Raw genomic sequence first — 20,501 nt, 5'->3', positions numbered from 1 at the left:
CATTGTTATGTTTTTTTCATTTTTATTCGACATATGAATTTACAGTTTAAGGTTAGGTCTTAGGGTGGACTCGACATTTCTTCCTGAAGTGATCGTAAAACAGGAATACGTTTTATTATGTCTGCCAATTAATGTAATTACTTTTGGGGTCTCGGTCTTCACTTGGACTCGGTCATCTAACCCATATTATGGTTTTCGTCTTTACTTAGAGTCGAATGGTCAAGGTTTGGATTTGGTCTCTCTTAAATGGTCTTAAAACCAACTTTGGTGCTAGGTTTGGGAAATTCTTCTGGACCTGTCCAAGATGCTGCTGCATAACTGTTTTTCTGAATATACCTGAAATGTACTTTTCCTCACTTCTGTCTGAAACTGTGAAAGAGAGATATGTTTCTGCTTTTGTACAAACGTTTTTTCTCGAAAATTCTTCATGTGAGCAAGTAACTGTCAGTGTTTTTCGTCATGATCAAAGTTGGCACTGGAAAAACCAGAAAGGTCAGTCAGTTCTCTGTTGCAGCACACAACGTCGCTGCAGACCGCAAGTTTGAGGTACTGCCTTTAGTTCCGTAGCATCATCCTCAGAGCGTTGCTTTCATATAAGAACAATCTACCGAAAGGACATGGGGTATTCTGCGTGTCGTTGATTCTGAACAAACGGGAGATAAATGTTTGTTGCATTTTTTTTTTCAAACTAATGTACGACGGTCATTATGGATTTCTCAGGATTTGTGAGCTTCTGTATTTTAATGCTTATTTATTTATGGGAATCATCGTCTGGTCAAATTATGTATTCTGTTTCAGAGGAGGTGAATAAAGGAACTGTTGTGGGGAATATCGCTAAAGACTTAAACATTAATGTTCACGATCTGGAAGCTCGGAGGTTTCAGATCGTAGCTGGGTCCAATAAGAAGTATTTCGAAGTAAACACGAAGACTGGCGTTCTGTTTGTAGGTGAGCGAATTGACCGTGAGGAATTTTGTGATTCAAATCTGAAATGCGTTTTGAATATAGAAGCCCTTGCTCAGAATCCTCATAATCTATATAGGATTGAGATAAAGATCACGGACATAAACGATAATCCACCACATTTCCCAATCGACGCATTTAAACTGAATATTACCGAGAATGCACGCCCTGGAGAAAGATTTCCTCTTCCGGTGGCTGAGGACCTCGATATAGGCAGCAACGCTCTGAGAGATTACAGACTGAGTCAGAACGAATACTTCTCCATAGACGTACACAAAGACGAAGAGAGTGTGTCTGCAGAGTTAATGTTGCAAAAGGCTTTGGACAGGGAAAAACAGTCATTTCATCGGTTATTGCTTACTGCGGTAGATGGAGGAAAGCCCCCCAAGTCAGGGACCATGAATATAGTTATAGACGTAATGGATGTCAACGATAATAGTCCGGTTTTCAGCATGCCTCTTTATAAAGTAAAAGTGAAGGAAAATGTTTCTTTAGGGACTAAAATATTAACGGTCTCTGCCTCTGATGTAGATCAAGGCATAAACAGTGACATAATGTATAATTTTATGGGACATGGAAAGTCAAAAAAGATAGATTTATTTGCTATAATCCCTGAGACTGGGGATATTGTAGTAAATGGACAAATTGATTACGAAGAAAATCCTACGTTTGAGTTGCGAGTTCAAGCACGAGACAAAGGCAGTCCTCCGCAAAGCACACACTGTAAAGTTTTGGTGGAAGTTTTAGATGAGAATGACAACGCACCACAAATAACACTGACTCCTCTGTTAGAAAGTGTGAAAGAAGACACCAAACCTGGGACTGCGGTGGCTTTGGCTAAGATCTCAGACAAAGACGGGAGCAAAAATGGCATTGTGCATATTTCAATCAAGGGCTCGTTTCCTTTCAAACTGGAGCCGTCCTACAAAAATCATTACTCGTTGGTAGTAGACGGGCCTTTGGACAGGGAACGTAATCCTCTATATAACATTCTACTTGTGGCTACAGACGAAGGAACTCCGTCTCTCTCCAGCAGCGATGTGATAACTGTACGAATAGCCGATGTAAATGATAACGCGCCAAGTTTCTCAGCCCCAGTTGTAAACGCTTATCTTATGGAGAATGGTCAGGCTGGAAGTCACGTGGTAAGAGTTTTGGCGCAGGATCCCGACCTCGGTGATAATGCAGAGCTTTCTTACTCAGTCTTAGAAAGCTCCAGCAAAGGGATTCCCATAACAACAATGATAAATATAAATTATTTGAATGGTGAAATATATAGTCTGCAGTCGTTTAACTTCGAGGACATAAAAATATTACAGTTTTTGGTTCAGGCTACTGACTCTGGCGTTCCTCCTTTGAGTAGTAATGTAACTGTAAACGTTTTCATACTGGATGAGAATGACAACAGTCCAGTTATTCTACCGCCATATTCTGAACCCGGATCAGTTAACACTGAGAACATTCCCTACTCTGCTGAAGTGGGTTACTTTGTGGCTAAAATCAGAGCTGTAGATGCTGATTCTGGTTATAACGCATTGCTGTCTTACCATATAACTGAACCTAAGGGAACTAATCTCTTCCGCATTGGAACCAGCACTGGAGAAATAAGGACTAAAAGACGAATGAGTGACAATGACTTAAAGACTCATCCGCTTGTTATAACGGTGACTGACCATGGAGAACCATCTCTGTCAGCGACCGTCTCTATGGACGTAGTGGTGACTGAACGTCTGGACACTGTGCAGCCCTCCCTAAGACACGTGCCAGTTAAAGAGGAGGGATTTTCTGATCTGAATCTGTATCTGCTCATCGCTATTGGCTCAGTATCAGTGATATTTTTACTGAGCCTCATCGGTTTAATAGCAGCTAAATGCTATGGGTCGGACGGCAGTTTCAGCGGGTACAGCGCTCCAGTGGTCACTACACACCCTGACGGAAGCTGGTCTTACTCTAAATCCACTCAGCAGTATGACGTGTGTTTTAGCTCAGACACACTGAAGAGTGACGTAGTGGTTTTCCCGTCGCCGTTTCCGCCTGCAGACGCAGAACTGATCAGCATTAATGAAGGAGACACTTTTACTCGGACACAAACTCTTCCTAGTACTGGGAAGGTAAGGGCATTGAAGTCTTCTTATTTGTTTGTTGTATACTATATGTTTACAATATGTTTGCAAATGACCGACGTTAAATTTTTTTGGTCTCTGTTGATCACATTATTCGAAAATAAGGAATGTTTCAGAAGTACTTGCTGTATGAGTTTTCGTATGTTAGTGTGTATTTTTTCGTCATATTTGCGCCTTACTGAAGCAATTGTTTTTGTTTGGCGATCAATGATGAAGGTGACCTTAAGAAGTTAGATTTATTTTATTTTTTTTTTGCTACCGTTACTATGACGTACCTGCTGTACCCGAACTCCCATAGTTTCAGAGTTCTGACAAGGTAATAGTATGATGCAACATATATGCGCCATCTTGGTTAATACGTTATATTGTCGTTATAATTATTTTGTGTATATATAAAATTAGAAATTAGTTTTATTTATTTATTTATTTATTTATTTATTTATTTTTTACCACAGGAATATGACACGAACTGTCCATTACTCTGAAACCAGATTTTACAGAAATGGCTCATTACAAATATTCTAATTTATAACTTTAATTTATAACTGATTTATAACTTTACATGGATTACAGGGAAGTTTTTTTTTAAACCTGTGGACAGTAGCATAGTAACGAAACAACAACAACAATGACAATAATAATAATACTAATAATAATAATAGCAAAAACAACAATAATAATAATACATTATTTTTAAAACTTTATTATTTTTTTTATATTGTTGGTGGTGGTTTTATTATTATTTTTATCTCATAGCTTCAGTCTTATTTGTTTTAAGGTGTTGCTGCTTTCAGATTTCGCAATGCAGGATTGATTTGTATTTCCATTGTTGGGAAGTAACTCAGAAGGCTTTTCCATTTTTATCAATACAGCTCGATTTTTTTTTTTTTTAATACCAGATATTAACTGCAAAACATTCTCGTTAAAGGCTTCTTTCGCATATTATTGATATCACATTATTGATATTCAGATATTGGCGTTGGTAATTAGTATTCACAGTGGTATCGGTGTTTAAGGAAGTGTGGAATGTTTACACGGCTCTTTCATGTTTGGATGAATTCAGCAGCGCGTATTTGGACAGCTTCTGCCCCTTGCGCGTGACGGTTCGTACAGCGAGCCACTCGTTTTGCTTCTGTTTTTATCAATCAGTAGTCTGTAGAATAAAAGACCGCAGCTTTTGTTTTAAGTGTATGTTAGACTTATTATTTATCACATCATGAAGCGGAACATATTAACAGTTAATTACACGGAACATTTCATTTATCTGAGTGACCGATTTTTTTCAGCTGTAGTGTCATCCGTATTTTTACACGAGATGTCGCTGTTGACCTTGAAATCCTTGACACATGATTAGTACTCCGCCCTACGCATAACAAAGCAATAGCATCAGATGTCTCTGGAATCAGGTTATGTAGCCTTTTTTTCTTGTGTGTGTCGATGCGTGACAGCAAAGCACGCTACTCTTCTTTGAATTACTACTAAACACAAGGACGCGATGGATCTGCTGAACTGCGCTGGCTCTGTCTGGGTAAGGGCACTGGTGCTGCTTTCGTTATGGGATTCGTCTTTCGGCCAAATTTCGTACTCTGTCTCAGAGGAGGCAAAGAAGGGAACCGTTGTTGGAAATATTGCGAAGGATCTTAATCTCAGTGGGCAGGACCTGGAGTCACGCGCATTTCAGCTTGTGGCTGGACCCAATGCGAAGTATTTCGAGGTAAATCTTAAGACTGGGTTCTTACTTGTTAATGACAGAATTGACAGAGAGGAATTATGTGAAAACAAACAAAAATGCGTACTGAATATTGAAGTAATGGTACACAATCCACACAAGCTTTACCGTGTTGAAATGATCATTCTAGACATCAATGACAACTCTCCGGTGTTTCCACGACAAACCTTTGTTTTGGATATTAATGAACATGTGCTTCCGGGAGATCGGTTTACTGTAAGTACGGCCCGTGATATGGACATCGAGAGTAATTCTGTGAAATCTTACAAAATTAAACCGAATGAATATTTTTCATTGGACGTGCAGAGCGCTGGACAGCATAGTGCTTCAGCTGAACTAGTGCTGCAGAAATCACTGGACCGGGAGAGAGAGTCTGTGATTAAACTCGTGCTCACTGCAATAGACGGTGGAAGTCCTCCTCGGTCCGGGACACTGCAGGTCATTATAAATGTGCTGGATATAAACGACAATAACCCCGTGTTCACCAAACCTCTCTACAAAGTTAAAGTCCACGAGAATGCACTTGTAGGAAGTAAAGTAATTACTGTCTCCGCAACAGATTCAGACGAGGGTGTTAATGGTGAACTGTCCTATTCCATTGTAAATGATGAGGAAAGTTTAACCCTAGATCAATTCTCTATAAATCCAGTGTCTGGGGATATCACTATCAAAGGGAAGATTGATCACGAAGAAAATCCTGCAATTGAACTGAGAATACAGGCTCAAGACAAAGGACAGCCTCCGAGAAAGTCTAGATGCAAAGTATTAATTGAAGTTGTGGATGTGAATGACAATGCACCTAAAATATCAGTTACTCTGCTCATAAGCTCGGTAAGCGAGGACATCAGACCTGGTGCCGATGTGGCACTGATTACAATTTCAGATAAAGATGATGGAGAAAATGGAAAAGTAGATTGTAAAATAGCAGGCCCGAGTCCCTTTAAACTTCAGTCATCGTATAAAGACTCCTATTCTCTTGTTGTAAATGAACCTCTTGACAGAGAGCGGGAATCACAATATAATATTACAATTATAGCTAATGACGAAGGGGACCCCTCCCTCTCCAGTAGTACCGTCATAACGATCCATGTTTCTGACGTAAATGACAACTCACCCATGTTCCGTGCACATGTGATAAATATCAGCGTAAAAGAGAATAGTCCAGTTGGAGGGTTCTTGACATCTGTGACAGCACAAGATCTAGATATTGGTGAAAATGCAAATATTCAGTATTCACTGCTTGATGGAGATAACAGCAAAGTACTTGTGTCAACTCTGCTGAACATGAACTCACTCACCGGTGAACTGTACAGCCTGACGTCCTTTGATTATGAGAAAACAAAGCAAATCCGGTTTAAAGTTCAAGCCACTGACTCTGGAGTTCCTCCTCTTAGTAGCAGTGTGACAGTCAACATTTTTATACTGGATGAGAATGATAACAGTCCAGTTATTCTACCGCCATATTCTGAACCCGGATCAGTTAACACTGAGAACATTCCCTACTCTGCTGAAGTGGGTTACTTTGTGGCTAAAATCAGAGCTGTAGATGCTGATTCTGGTTATAATGCATTGCTGTCTTACTATATAACTGAACCTAAGGGAACTAATCTCTTCCGCATTGGAACCAGCACTGGAGAAATAAGAACTAAACGACGAATGAGTGACAATGATTTAAAGACTCATCCGCTTGTTATCACTGTCTCGGATAATGGAGAATCACCACTATCAGCGACTATGTCTATCGATGTTGTAGTTCTTGAAAATATTGACCTTATGAACACACCTCTGAGGAATTTGCCAGTTAAGGAAGACACTTTTTCTGATTTAAATCTATATTTGCTAATCGCTATTATCTCGGTGTCCGCAATATTTTTATTGAGCCTCATGGGTTTAATAGCAGCTAAATGCTACAGAACAGATGGCATTTTCAGCGGGTACAGCGCTCCAGTGGTCACTACACACCCTGACGGGAGCTGGTCTTACTCTAAATCCACTCAGCAGTATGACGTGTGTTTTAGCTCAGACACAATGAGGAGTGACGTAGTGGTTTTTCCATCGCCATTTCCGCCTGCAGAGGCAGATCTGATCAGCATTAATGGAGAGGACACCTTTACTCGGATACAAACTCTTCCGAGTACCACAAAGGTAAGGCTTTGCTTTCCTCTGAGGTTTTGGCTACCTTCTCATTTTGTCATTAAGGGAAATTTACAATGCACTCACATAGGAAGATTTAATTTACAGCGGTTGGCTTTGTTTGAGTAAATCTGGACTGTCTGTCTAGTCATTTTGTTTAGCATGATGTACAAGTTTTTAGAGCACTTTTTAGTGACTGATAGTGTTGCCATCCACGTGTAGCCTCGTCTATTTGTTATTTGATGTTTTAGTATAATCGTTAGAAGCTTATTGTAGTTTAATATCTTCGAATGTAATTTCTTCATGCCTCACTTAAAAATGTCTCACTAATGTCTTCATGTCTAACTTAAAACAAAGTTTCAAAAATAGGCTGCATTTTAGAATGATAATTGTCTGAACATTGTCAAGAATTAAGCAGATCTGACATATTTTCATCACTACTTAGTACTATTGTTGTTGTTGCTGCTGCTGCTGCTGCTTTTATTTTTTAGAATGTTGGCAGTTTCCACTATTCCAAAGCGGCAATGATGTGCTGAGGAACAGAATAAGTAGTTGAATTGTTTAATTGTTCTACAACCTCACTGTTGTTTATATACCGGGTAGTTGACTGTATATGTTTGTGAACATGTTATTGTTATGTTGTTTTGTTTTTAAATATAACTTGCAGCCCAAGAACAAAATTTTTATCATTTAACAAGTCTAGAAATTAGTAAACATAAGATTAAATGTTTTTAAACATTTTCAAACCCTGAAGAGAGACCTTGTAAATAGCAAGAAAATAAAATCAGTTCCTGTTAGACTGCTACTACTACTACTATTACTACTACTACTACTACTGGTAATAATAATAATAATAATAATAATAATAATAATAATAATAATAACTATTCTTATTCTTCTTATTAATATTATTTAAATAGGATGCCTGATTTAGTGCTCTAGTTTATGGGACTAATTTCAGTACCATGGACAGAGAGAACGAGAACTCTGACACCAATGTAAGATTAAGGCGCATAGGCTCATTTCATGTTGTGTCTTTAAAATAAGTATTATGAGTGTATAAGCATATGAGCATGCTACACACAAACACCATTAATTAATTTCACAAATGACGTGAAAATGAAAGAAAGATATTTAGAACATGAAGTTAATATCTGTTATTTATGAACAAGGAAGAAACAGACCCTTCTCAACCCTTCTCTACAGTAATGACAGTTTTGCTGATGAAATACTGAATGTGCAATGGAATTTTGTATATTCTTTGACAGACCATAAGGAAATAACATTCACTAAGTGTAAACAAAACTGACTATACAAATTTCTGATCGTCACTTTAAATGGCCAGTTCTTCTGCTATTTCTAACTTTTTGTTAATTACTCTTTGTTGCACTTAGAGGTGGTTTCTGGCGATCGATTTTGAAACCAGCGTTACCCACACAGTGTCACTGTTGACCATGAATTTGAAAGTGTGTGTATCATTATCAACTCTCCACCTTCAGTGTATAATCAAGTAGGCTTGGTGCATGAAGCAAACTCAAACCACATCATAGATGGCTGTAGCTCTCAGCCAACGTATTGGATATTATTCTATTCAAACTCATGTGATGTGAAAATAGCTACGTCACTTAAAGTGTAATTGGAATACTTCTCAAATGCACAGACATCATGATTTTTACGGTCGACGGAGTATCTGCCTGGATTGGAGCACTGATTTTTCTTTGTTTTTGGGCTTTGCCTTCCGCTCAGATCTCGTACTCGGTCTCGGAGGAGGTGAAGAAGGGAACCGTTGTTGGAAATATAGCAAAGGACTTCAATGTCGATGTTCAAGAACTGCAATCGCGTACGCTCCAAATTTTGACTGGATCTAACAAGAGATATTTTGATCTAAATCTGAAAGCAGGTACTCTGATTGTTAACGACAGAATCGACCGGGAGGAATTATGCGAGAGTAAGCAGAAGTGCACCCTTAATATTGAGGTAATGGCAAAGAATCCTATAAAGCTCTATCGTGTGGAAGTGAATATAATAGATATTAACGACAATTCCCCAGTTTTTCCACTTCAAATGTTAGTGAAGAACATTAGTGAAAACGTTGCACCCGGAGATCGCTTTTCTCTATCCGCGGCCCGTGACATGGATGTCGGTATCAACTCAGTGAAGGGTTACACTCTGAACCCGAATGAACATTTTACAATAGATATTCAAAACTACGGAGAACAGAGAGTTTCGCCTGAACTAGTTTTGCAAAAAGCTTTAGATCGAGAGAAACAATCCGTAATTAAGCTCACACTTACCTCTGTTGATGGAGGAAAACCTCCTAGATCCGGGACAGTAGAAATAATAGTTAATGTCCTGGATATAAATGATAACAACCCGGTCTTTAGCAAACCGCTTTATAAAATTAAGATACAAGAAAATGTGTCTTTCGGAACGAGATTGCTGACTGTCACTGCCACCGACTCCGATCAGGGTGCAAATGGAGAAATCGTCTACTCACTTGTAGATCAAGAAGGAAATGTAGCATCGGATGTATTTTCTATAAACAGCGTATCAGGAGACATCGAAGTTAAAGGCAATATAGATTATGAGGACAGCCCTGCGATTGAGCTGAAAGTGCAGGCTCAAGACAAGAGCCTTTCTCCCAGGCATTCAAATTGTAAAGTGCTGATTGAAGTTGTCGATGTGAATGACAATGCACCGGAGATATCAGTTACTCTGCTCATGAGCTCGGTAAGCGAAGACATTAAACCTGGCACAGATGTGGCAATAATCACTGTATCAGACAGGGATGGTGGCAAGAATGGCAAAGTACAATGTACAATTTTAGGGACAAGTCCTTTTAAGGTGCAGTCGTCCTATAAAAACTCCTATGCTCTTATCGTAAATGAACATCTGGACAGAGAGCGGGCATCACGTTATAATATTACAGTTATAGCTAAGGATGAAGGGAGCCCCTCCCTCTCTAGTACTACAGTTATTATGGTTCAAGTTTCTGACGTAAATGACAACGCGCCTGTATTTACGTCACCACTGATAAGTATAAGCCTGAAAGAGAATAATCCAGGTGGAGAGCTGTTGGCGATACTGACCGCGCAAGACGCAGACGTCGGTGAAAATGCCCACGTGTCGTTTGCTTTAATTGATGGAGAGACGAATAGAGTAACTGTGTCAACTTTGATAAACATAAACTCTCTTACCGGTGAACTGTACTGCCTGCAATCCTTCAATTATGAGGAAACTAAACAGGTCCAGTTTCAAGTTCAGGCCACTGACTCTGGCGTCCCACCTCTGAGTAGCAATATGACTGTGAACATTTTTATCCTGGATGAGAATGACAACAGTCCTGAGTTTCTACCGCCTTACTCTGAACCCGGATCAGTTAACACTGAGAACATTCCCTACTCTGCTGAAGTGGGTTACTTTGTGGCTAAAATCAGAGCTGTAGATGCTGATTCTGGCTATAACGCATTGCTGTCTTATCATATAACTGAACCTAAGGGAACTAATCTCTTCCGCATTGGAACCAGCACTGGAGTGTTACGAATTAAGAGACGAATGAGTGACAATGACTTAAAGACTCATCCGCTTGTTATAACGGTGACTGACCATGGAGAACCATCTCTGTCAGCGACCGTCTCTATGGACGTGGTGGTGACTGAACGTCTGGACACTGTGCAGCCCTCCCTAAGACACGTGCCAGTTAAAGAGGAGGGATTTTCTGATCTGAATCTGTATCTGCTCATCGCTATTGTCTCAGTATCAGTGATATTTTTATTGAGCCTCATCGGTTTAATAGCAGCTAAATGCTACAGGACTGACGGCGGTTTCAGCGGGTACAGCGCTCCAGTGGTCACTACACACCCTGACGGAAGCTGGTCTTACTCTAAATCCACTCAGCAGTATGACGTGTGTTTTAGCTCAGACACACTGAAGAGTGACGTAGTAGTTTTCCCGTCGCCGTTTCCGCTTGCAGACGCAGAACTGATCAGCATTAATGAAGGAGACACTTTTACTCGGACACAAACTCTTCCTAGTGCTGGGAAGGTAAGACCAAGGGTTGTTCAATCTATGTTCAGTTTTTTTTTCAGCAAAATGACTTTGTTGATTTTATTTTAACCTTTTTTTTCTTACAGCCATTTGACATTTTTTGAATTTGTGATTTAATGTTCACAGCAAATTCTTTCATCAATTGGTATTCATAATTAAAAATAAATAAATAAATAAATAAACAAACAAACAAATAAATAATATCCTCCTGAGACCCAGTGAAAAAGTCTTTCAGTTTACGTTTTTTTGTGATTTTCTGTCCCTTAAGAGTAAGACAAACATCTTAAAATTTCTTAGTTTTTCAATATTAATTTTATACTTAATTTAACAGCATGTTCACTGTAGAGGACGTCAGGATAATTTTAATGGAAAAAAAGCTTTTCTTTATTTTTGACATTCCAGCTATAAAGGTGATATTAAATCAGGTACATAGTGAACTTTTTCACATTCTGTATTGACATATTTCAGTTAAACAAAAATCATATTTCATTCTGTTTCTTTAAAATTTAAAATTCTTAGTTCTGCTTGACATTTTGTAAAAGCTCAGCATTCCATCACACAAGTCCACCACTACCATGTGTTCTTTAGCTTTCTTGGTTTTGGAAGGCTAAGGCATCCCTGCCTCACTCTGTCAAGGACAGGTCTTACTTTCCAAAGAATGTCTGTTTTCCTTGTTTCTTCTGTCACATCCAGGTCTTCGACTATTTTTAGTGACTTTCTTAGCTTGAAGAACCTCTCTCTTGCCATTCTGTTGCTAATTATTGGCACTTTTGTTTTTTGGGGCCAAAACACCTTGATTCTTGGGTAACCAAGGCAGGCCATGTGAACGGATATTCCAAAGAACACCTTAATTTACTGTGGTGTCCTCTAACTTGCAGTTCCCTTTGATTTGTCAACGTTGCCATGTTTTTAAAGATGTAGGGATGAAAAAATTCCAAAATATGTTGGTAAATAACCCGAGTAATTCTTTTATCTCTAACCACTTTGATCACAATTAAATGTAGTTGTTATTTACCATAAAATACTTTGCAGCAATTAATAACAACAATGTAGCATATGATGTATTTTACTATGGATAGCGTCATGTATGGTTACACTGGAGACAATGAGAACATACTTGCTAGTCCTTGACCACAGAGGACGGCGGGTTTCGTGTTCACCTTTGCCTGTAAGCTCATCTGATGAGCCTCCTGTCTCTTCTTTAGAGCTCTCTACCTCTTCATCCACAGGTTCAAACTCATCCTCAGCATTTTCCTCATCTGATAAATCTAAATCTGAATCTCCCTCTATTATTCTGTACAAAATCTCCTCTGCTTTTGTCCTGTCTCCTAGAGCAATGTGGAAAAACATTGTGAAAATGAAAAACATCAAGATATCCTTGTGTTCACTATAGAGGACATTCATAAACTGGCTATTATTTCAACACAGTAATAAGAAAACTACTCTCAAACCTCACTACATCATTCCTGACATGTTAATAAAAAAACAATATAAAAACATTATAGTTAAACATCAGTAACTAATCAATATTTGACTTAACTTTTCTCTTTCCATAAAATTTACTTGCTCCTATGGAAGACAATTTGTACTGACAGAAAAAAAAAAAAGAAAAAAGAAAAAAAAGAAGTTGGGACCCTCCCACCCAGACACGTGTGGTATCACTGGAAAGCCCAGGATGTACTCTTTGTAGGACAGCAGAAATTAACAGAGTAACTCAAATGACAGAAAAGACAGAATCAAAAACACAATGTCCACTACAGAGGACACATATGAATAGGCGGGGTCTCAGGAGGATATACGCTTTAATTTTAACAATGTGTCGCCTACAGTGGGTACATCAGAATACAAAAATCATTTTCCCATGACATATCGATGCTATTCCATTATCAGTTGTGCTTAGTTTAATTATAAATGCAATCTTGGAATTGCTCCAAGAAAGATCTTGATTTTTATTGATGTTTAATGGTAACGTAACAAAAGTGTGCCATTACGGAGATAAGAAGAAGAACACGTAGAAATATTAATAGTGATGGGAACCATTAACGTTAAGGTGGGTCGCTCGCGCGAGGTCGCTGTAGACCGTGACTTTGAAGGGAGGCCCGTTTGTATCCGCGACTCCTCCTTTAAAGTATCAGCGCAATAACTACGCTTGTTCAGCGGAGGGAGAGAGGTTTACTGAAGACACCGTACGAAGGTCCGTGTGCTGACATACAGCATGCATTTTTAAGACTTTTGTTTTTTTTTCTGAGGCTGTTTGCAACTGTGCTTATATAGACAATGACTGGCTCCGGCGTCTGGATGTTTTTTTATGTTTATTTATGGAAGACATCGTTCAGTCAGATTGTTTATTCCGTCAACGAGGAGGTGAACAAGGGAACAGTTGTTGGAAATATCGCCAAAGACCTCAAGATCGGCGTTAATGAACTCGAGACGCGTACGTTTCAGATTGTGTCTGGATCTAACAAGAAGTATTTTGACGTTAATTTGAAAACAGGTGCGCTGTTTGTGAACGATAGAATCGACCGCGAGGAGTTTTGCGAGCGCAGTCAAAGATGCGTTGTGAATGTAGAGGCCCTCGCTCAAAACCCGCACAGTCTCTATCGGATCGAAGTAAACATTTTGGATGTGAACGATCATGCTCCGCATTTTCTGGATACCTCTTTAATTATCGATATTAATGAGGACGCAAGCACAGGTGACAGGTTTCATCTACCAGTAGCTGATGATGCCGATGTTGGCAGTAATGCTCTGAAAAACTACAGACTCAGTACCAATGAATACTTTTCTGTTGATGTGCACAGTGGACACGAGAGTGTGTCGGCTGAGTTTGTCCTACAAAAAGGCTTGGACAGAGAGAAACAATCAGTCATTAATCTAGTTCTTACTGCTCTAGATGGAGGAAAACCTCCAAAATCAGGAACATTACAGATTACCATAAATGTCATGGATGTAAATGATAATAAGCCTGTTTTTAGTAAATCTCTATACAAAGTAAAAATTAAAGAAAATGTTTCAGTAGGCACTAAAATCATGTCTCTTACAGCCACAGATTTAGATGAAGGCACTAACAGTGAAATTATTTATTCATTTATTAGTCGTGGCAATGCCAAAACAGATGGTTTATTCAATATCATTCCTGAAACAGGAGATATTGTAGTGAAAGGCCAGATAGATTATGAAGAAACTTCTGCCATTGAATTGAGAGTTCAGGCACGAGACAAAGGCAGTCCTCCTAAGAGCGCCCAGTGCAAAGTTTTAGTAGAAGTACTAGATGAGAATGACAACGCTCCAGAGATTATAGTGACTCCACTTCTGGACAGAGTGAAGGAAGATGCCAAACGTGGAGCTGCTGTTGCTTTAGTTAAAGTCTCTGATAGAGATGGTGGCCAAAATGGCATTGTTCATTGTTCTGTTAAAGGTTCTTTTCCTTTTAAACTGGAGTCCTCGTATAGCAACCATTACTCTCTAGTGGTAGATGGACCGCTGGACAGAGAGAGCATTTCTGAATATATCATCACTATTTCGGCTAGTGATGAAGGAACTCCACCCCTTTCTAGTGACAGTGTGCTGACTGTTCAGGTCTCTGATGTTAATGATAATGCACCACTGTTTACAGCACCCATAACTGTTGCTTATCTAAAAGAGAATGGTCAAGTTGGGAGTCATGTGACAAAAATGGTGGCAAATGATCCAGATGATGGAGTGAATGCTGAACTTTCATACTCAATTGTAGAGACCACCAACATGGACATTCCCATATCAACAATGTTTCATATTAACTCTATAAATGGTGAAATAGTAACTCTCCAGTCATTTAATTATGAGACAGCAAAAAGATTTGAGTTCCAGGTTCAGGCCACTGACTCTGGCATTCCCCCTCTGAGTGCTAATGTGACTGTTAATGTGTTTATCCTGGATGAGAATGATAACAGTCCAGTTATTCTACCACCATATTCTGAACCCGGATCTGTTAACACTGAGAACATTCCCTACTCTGCTGAAGTGGGTTACTTTGTGGCTAAAATCAGAGCTGTAGATGCTGATTCTGGTTATAATGCATTGCTGTCTTACCATATAACTGAACCTAAGGGAACTAATCTCTTCCGCATTGGAACCAGCACTGGAGAAATAAGGACTAAAAGACGAATGAGTGACAATGACTTAAAGACTCATCCGCTTGTTTTAACGGTGACTGACCATGGAGAACCATCTCTGTCAGCGACCGTCTCTATGGATGTAGTGGTGACTGAACGTCTGGACACTGTGCAGCCCTCCCTAAGACACGTGCCAGTTAAAGAGGAGGGATTTTCTGATCTGAATCTGTATCTGCTCATCGCTATTGTCTCAGTATCAGTGATATTTTTATTGAGCCTCATCGGTTTAATAGCAGCTAAATGCTACAGGACTGATGGCAGTTTCAGCGGGTACAGCGCTCCAGTGGTCACTACACACCCTGACGGGAGCTGGTCTTACTCTAAATCCACTCAGCAGTATGACGTGTGTTTTAGCTCAGACACACTGAAGAGTGATGTAGTGGTTTTCCCATCGCCGTTTCCGCCTGCAGACGCAGAACTGATCAGTATTAACGAAGGAGACACTTTTACTCGCACACAAACGCTTCCTAGTACTGGACAGGTAAGATGATTAGTTATTAATTATTTGTCTAATTATATTCAGTATGGAGATTTTGTTCTGTTTTTTTATCCCCCATTTTTTATGATCCTTCTATTTCAATGATTTTTTTTAATGGATAGTGGGTTTTTTTTGTTGGATTGTTTGTTTGTTTGTTTTTTGCAAATGCTGATGGCTTATAAGGCAATGCTTACTTTCTTGTACATTTGCTTTCAAATATTACTTATTTATTGTCTTTAAAATAGTGGCCATTTTACTATTCACATTATAAGTCATCTTTGTAGTTTTCTTGTTATTTTACTGAAATTTTGATTAGGCCAACTATTCTGTTCTATATTTCCAAATCTTTTCCCTCTTGTGGTTTACTAATTACCATTTCAGCAGGTTTCATTTTTAAAAGATGTTATACAGTAGAATATATCAGCTTTATATGTGTAGAACTATACGGTGAATGAAATTTTGTGCTTCTCTCATTCATTATCTCCTCAGCACCATGGACAGGGACAATCATCCCACTATTATTCTGACCTTTACCATTTGTCTATATATATATATATATATATATATATATATATATATATATATATATATATATATATATATATATATATATATAAAACAACCCCCATGTCATCGACATCATCATCATCATCTTATTATTATTATTATTATTATTATTATTATTATTATTATTATTATTATTATTATTATAAGCATGAGTCTGAATACGAACAAGCAGAACTAATAGGACTATATTTTAATATTAACGTTGATCTATCACGGGAGGTCGCTGTAGACCATGACTTTGAAAGGAGGCGCTTTTGTATCCGTGACTCCTCCTTGAAAGTGTTCCTGCAATACGAGCTACGATGTTGCAGAGGAGAAAAAGGTTTGCTGAAGATACTGTCCGAAGTCGTCCTGTTGTAAACAACATTTTTATTATTATTTCTGAAACAATATTTGAAATTATCGTATTGCAGTAATGTATATCTTTGATTTGTTAGTTGTCAGGGTTATTTTTTATATTTGCTTATGGAAAACATCGCTTAGTCAGATTATTTATTCCGTCAACGAGGAGGTGAACAAGGGAACAGTTGTTGGAAATATCGCCAAAGACCTCAAGATCGGCGTTAATGAACTCGAGACGCGTACGTTTCAGATTGTGTCTGGATCTAACAAGAAGTATTTTGACGTTAATTTGAAAACAGGTGCGCTGTTTGTGAACGATAGAATCGACCGCGAGGAGTTTTGCGAGCGCAGTCAAAGATGCGTTGTGAATGTAGAGGCCCTCGCTCAAAACCCGCACAGTCTCTATCGGATTGAAGTAAACATTTTGGATGTGAACGACCATGCTCCGCATTTTCGGCATGGCTCTCTAGTTATTAATATTACTGAAGACGCAAGTACAGGTGACAGGTTTCATCTACCAGTGGCTGATGATGCCGATGTTGGCAGTAATTCTCTGAAAGACTACAGACTCAGTACCAATGAATACTTTTCTGTTGATGTGCACAGTGGACACGAGAGTGTGTCGGCTGAGTTTGTCCTACAAAAAGGCTTGGACAGAGAGAAACAATCAGTCATTAATCTAGTTCTTACTGCTCTAGATGGAGGAAAACCTCCAAAATCAGGAACATTACAGATTACCATAAATGTCATGGATGTAAATGATAATAAGCCTGTTTTTAGTAAATCTCTATACAAAGTGAAAATTAAGGAAAATGTTTCAGTAGGCACTAAAATAATGTCTCTTACAGCCACAGATTTAGATGAAGGCACAAACAGTAAAATTATTTATTCATTTATCGAACGTGGGAATGAAAAAAGAGATGGTTTATTCGCTGTCATTCCTGAAACAGGAGAGATTGTAGTGAAAGGCCAGATAGATTATGAAGAAACTCCTGCTATTGAATTGAGAGTTCAGGCACGAGACAAAGGCAGTCCTCCTAAGAGCGCCCAGTGCAAAGTTTTAGTAGAAGTACTAGATGAGAATGACAACGCTCCAGAGATTATAGTGACTCCACTTCTGGACAGAGTGAAGGAAGATGCCAAACGTGGAGCTGCTGTTGCTTTAGTTAAAGTCTCTGATAGAGATGGTGGCCAAAATGGCATTGTTCATTGTTCTGTTAAAGGTTCTTTTCCTTTTAAACTGGAGTCCTCGTATAGCAACCATTACTCTCTAGTGGTAGATGGACCGCTGGACAGAGAGAGCATTTCTGAATATATCATCACTATTTCGGCTAGTGATGAAGGAACTCCACCCCTTTCTAGTGACAGTGTGCTGACTGTTCAGGTCTCTGATGTTAATGATAATGCACCACTGTTTACAGCACCCATAACTGTTGCTTATCTAAAAGAGAATGGTCAAGTTGGGAGTCATGTGACAAAAATGGTGGCAAATGATCCAGATGATGGAGTGAATGCTGAACTTTCATACTCAATTGTAGAGACCACCAACATGGACATTCCCATATCAACAATGTTTCATATTAACTCTATAAATGGTGAAATAGTAACTCTGCAGTCATTTAATTATGAGGCAGCAAAAAGATTTGAGTTCCAGGTTCAGGCCACTGACTCTGGCATTCCCCCTCTGAGTGCTAATGTGACTGTTAATGTGTTTATCCTGGATGAGAATGATAACAGTCCAGTTATTCTACCACCATATTCTGAACCCGGATCTGTTAACACTGAGAACATTCCCTACTCTGCTGAAGTGGGTTACTTTGTAGCTAAAATCAGAGCTGTAGATGCTGATTCTGGTTATAATGCATTGCTGTTTTACCATATAACTGAACCTAAGGGAACTAATCTCTTCCGCATTGGAACCAGCACTGGAGAAATAAGGACCAAAAGACGAATGAGTGACAATGACTTAAAGACTCATCCGCTTGTTATAACGGTGACTGACCATGGAGAACCATCTCTGTCAGCGACCGTCTCTATGGACGTGGTGGTGACTGAACGTCTGGACACTGTGCAGCCCTCCCTAAGACACGTGCCAGTTAAAGAGGAGGGATTTTCTGATCTGAATCTGTATCTGCTCATCGCTATTGTCTCAGTATCAGTGATATTTTTGCTGAGCCTCATCGGTTTAATAGCAGCTAAATGCTACAGGACTGATGGCAGTTTCAGCGGGTACAGCGCTCCAGTGGTCACTACACACCCTGACGGGAGCTGGTCTTACTCTAAATCCACTCAGCAGTATGACGTGTGTTTTAGCTCAGACACACTGAAGAGTGACGTAGTGGTTTTCCCATCGCCGTTTCCGCCTGCAGACGCAGAACTGATCAGCATTAATGAAGGAGACACTTTTACTCGCACACAAACGCTTCCTAGTACTGGAAAGGTAAGATGATTTGTTATTCTTTGTCTAATTATATTCAACAATGGGATATTCATTATTTTTATGTCCTCCATTTTTTTTTCTGGCTGTAGTGTTCAAATGCAATACTTTTTTAATTGCTCATGGCTTAGAAGGCAATACTTTCTTTGTTGTCTGACATTTGTTTTGGGATATGACATATTTATAGGCTTTACATTAGTGGCTCTTTACTAATAACCTTCTATCTCATCTATTGTGGTTGGCTAATTACAATTTCTGCAGGTTTAATTTTCAAAGAGGTCATTATTTAGCATATATATAAATATATATATACTTTATAAATCTGAGGTTGTGTACCAGAAGATGGTGAGTGTAATTTTGCGCTCCTATGACTTAATCTCTTCAGTACCATGGGCTTTCTTTTCTCTCTTTGCATAGGTTTGTTTAAATACCTAAATACATATATCATCCATCCCGGCAATATTTACAAATAGATACTGGCAGTTCAAAGGTATTGATTCTGCCAATCAATTGTATATTATCTTAGAATTTTTATTCAAAAAGTGGATTTTAATGACTAGATTTCAACACAAATACATTCCATATTATAGGGGTTTATAATAATAACATTAACAACAACAACAACAACAACAACAATAATAATAATGAGAATGCCAGAACAGATGGTTTATTCACTATTACTCTTGCAACAGGATATATTGTAGTAAAATGCTTTATAAACAAACAGCATTCAGGCACAAGATAAAGACCGTCCTCCTAAGAGTGACCAGTGCTTTTTTACTGGAAGTACTAGATGAGAATGACAACGCTCCAGAGATTATAGTGGCTCCACTTCTGGACAGAGTGAAGGAAGACGCCAAACGTGCAGCTGCTGTTGCTTTAGTTAGTCTCGTATAGAAATGCAGGCAAAATGGCTTTTTTTTTTTCACCGTGATATTTTCTGATGCATGCTGCCATTTCAATGCACTTGAATCCAGTAACGTTTGGAGTCGTTTAACGTTTATTAGGCAACTTTCACTTTTTTTGGTCTGACATTTAATTTCGTATATGAGGTATTTTGTCATAGATCGCGAGGATCTACGAAGACGCCTTTAGTTCCCGCCTCGTTCTCTACAACGTCACAGATAACGTGAGCCTTCGGCTTGACTACGTTGTCAAACAGCTGATAGACAACCATGTTCCCGATCGCCAGCTTTGACAAGTTAGCTACATTGTAATTTAAACATCCATATGTTTAGAAACATCTAGAAAACAGCATGTTCAAAGCTAATATCGTACTATAAAGGTTTATGTAAGTTATCCGTAGGTGTTCAGGTGCGTGCGGTGTGGCAATGACCAATGAGCAAAAAACATTTCTTGCAAGGAAATAGCACAGGTATAGCAGTGGCAAATAACACTAGCTAGCTATAGGTATCTTAAACTGTAAATTCTGAAAGGCTGCTGGACGGTGGTGTAGTAAAGGATAAAGGATTAAATTATAGGCCACTAAATTATCACTAGCTACTATGTCCTATTAAATAGTTAGCCA

At 38.8% G+C, this 20,501-nt stretch overlaps 4 protein-coding genes across 4 annotated transcripts; all 4 read left to right on the top strand.

Annotated features, from left to right (window-relative positions):
- The first annotated feature begins 613 nt into the window (after positions 1-613).
- LOC113590523 (protocadherin alpha-8-like) lies at positions 614-4,459 on the top strand. The gene is made up of 2 exons (XM_027030688.2): positions 614-3,088; positions 4,441-4,459. Exons 1-2 carry the CDS (start codon positions 708-710, stop codon positions 4,457-4,459), a joined length of 2,400 nt encoding a protein of 799 aa, XP_026886489.2. The 5' UTR covers positions 614-707.
- Positions 4,460-4,498: 39 nt separating this feature from the next.
- LOC113590524 (protocadherin alpha-2-like) lies at positions 4,499-7,097 on the top strand. The gene has a single exon (XM_027030689.2). It carries the CDS (start codon positions 4,582-4,584, stop codon positions 7,075-7,077), a length of 2,496 nt encoding a protein of 831 aa, XP_026886490.2. The 5' UTR covers positions 4,499-4,581; the 3' UTR covers positions 7,078-7,097.
- Positions 7,098-13,204: 6,107 nt separating this feature from the next.
- LOC118242826 (protocadherin alpha-2-like) lies at positions 13,205-15,665 on the top strand. Its single transcript, XM_035535527.1, has one exon. The coding sequence runs from the start codon at positions 13,273-13,275 to the stop codon at positions 15,637-15,639; it is 2,367 nt and encodes a 788-aa protein (XP_035391420.1). The 5' UTR covers positions 13,205-13,272; the 3' UTR covers positions 15,640-15,665.
- An 861-nt stretch (positions 15,666-16,526) lies between these two features.
- On the top strand, positions 16,527-18,985 carry LOC118242825 (protocadherin alpha-8-like). The gene has a single exon (XM_035535525.1). It carries the CDS (start codon positions 16,610-16,612, stop codon positions 18,983-18,985), a length of 2,376 nt encoding a protein of 791 aa, XP_035391418.1. The 5' UTR covers positions 16,527-16,609.
- The last annotated feature ends 1,516 nt before the right edge of the window (positions 18,986-20,501 follow it).

This window comes from Electrophorus electricus, chromosome 17, assembly GCF_013358815.1.
Source record: "Electrophorus electricus isolate fEleEle1 chromosome 17, fEleEle1.pri, whole genome shotgun sequence".
NCBI classification, from domain to species: domain Eukaryota; kingdom Metazoa; phylum Chordata; class Actinopteri; order Gymnotiformes; family Gymnotidae; genus Electrophorus; species Electrophorus electricus.
Note: the sequence above shows the minus strand (reverse complement) of the source record. Positions and strands in the feature narration are given on the sequence as shown.

What these genes read in the sequence shown, in the direction of transcription:
- LOC118242825 (XM_035535525.1), top strand. Translation starts at nt 16,610, where the DNA reads ATGTATATCTTTGATTTGTTAGTTGTCAGGGTTATTTTTTATATTTGC.
- LOC113590523 (XM_027030688.2), top strand. Translation starts at nt 708, where the DNA reads ATGGATTTCTCAGGATTTGTGAGCTTCTGTATTTTAATGCTTATTTAT.
- LOC118242826 (XM_035535527.1), top strand. Translation starts at nt 13,273, where the DNA reads ATGACTGGCTCCGGCGTCTGGATGTTTTTTTATGTTTATTTATGGAAG.
- LOC113590524 (XM_027030689.2), top strand. Translation starts at nt 4,582, where the DNA reads ATGGATCTGCTGAACTGCGCTGGCTCTGTCTGGGTAAGGGCACTGGTG.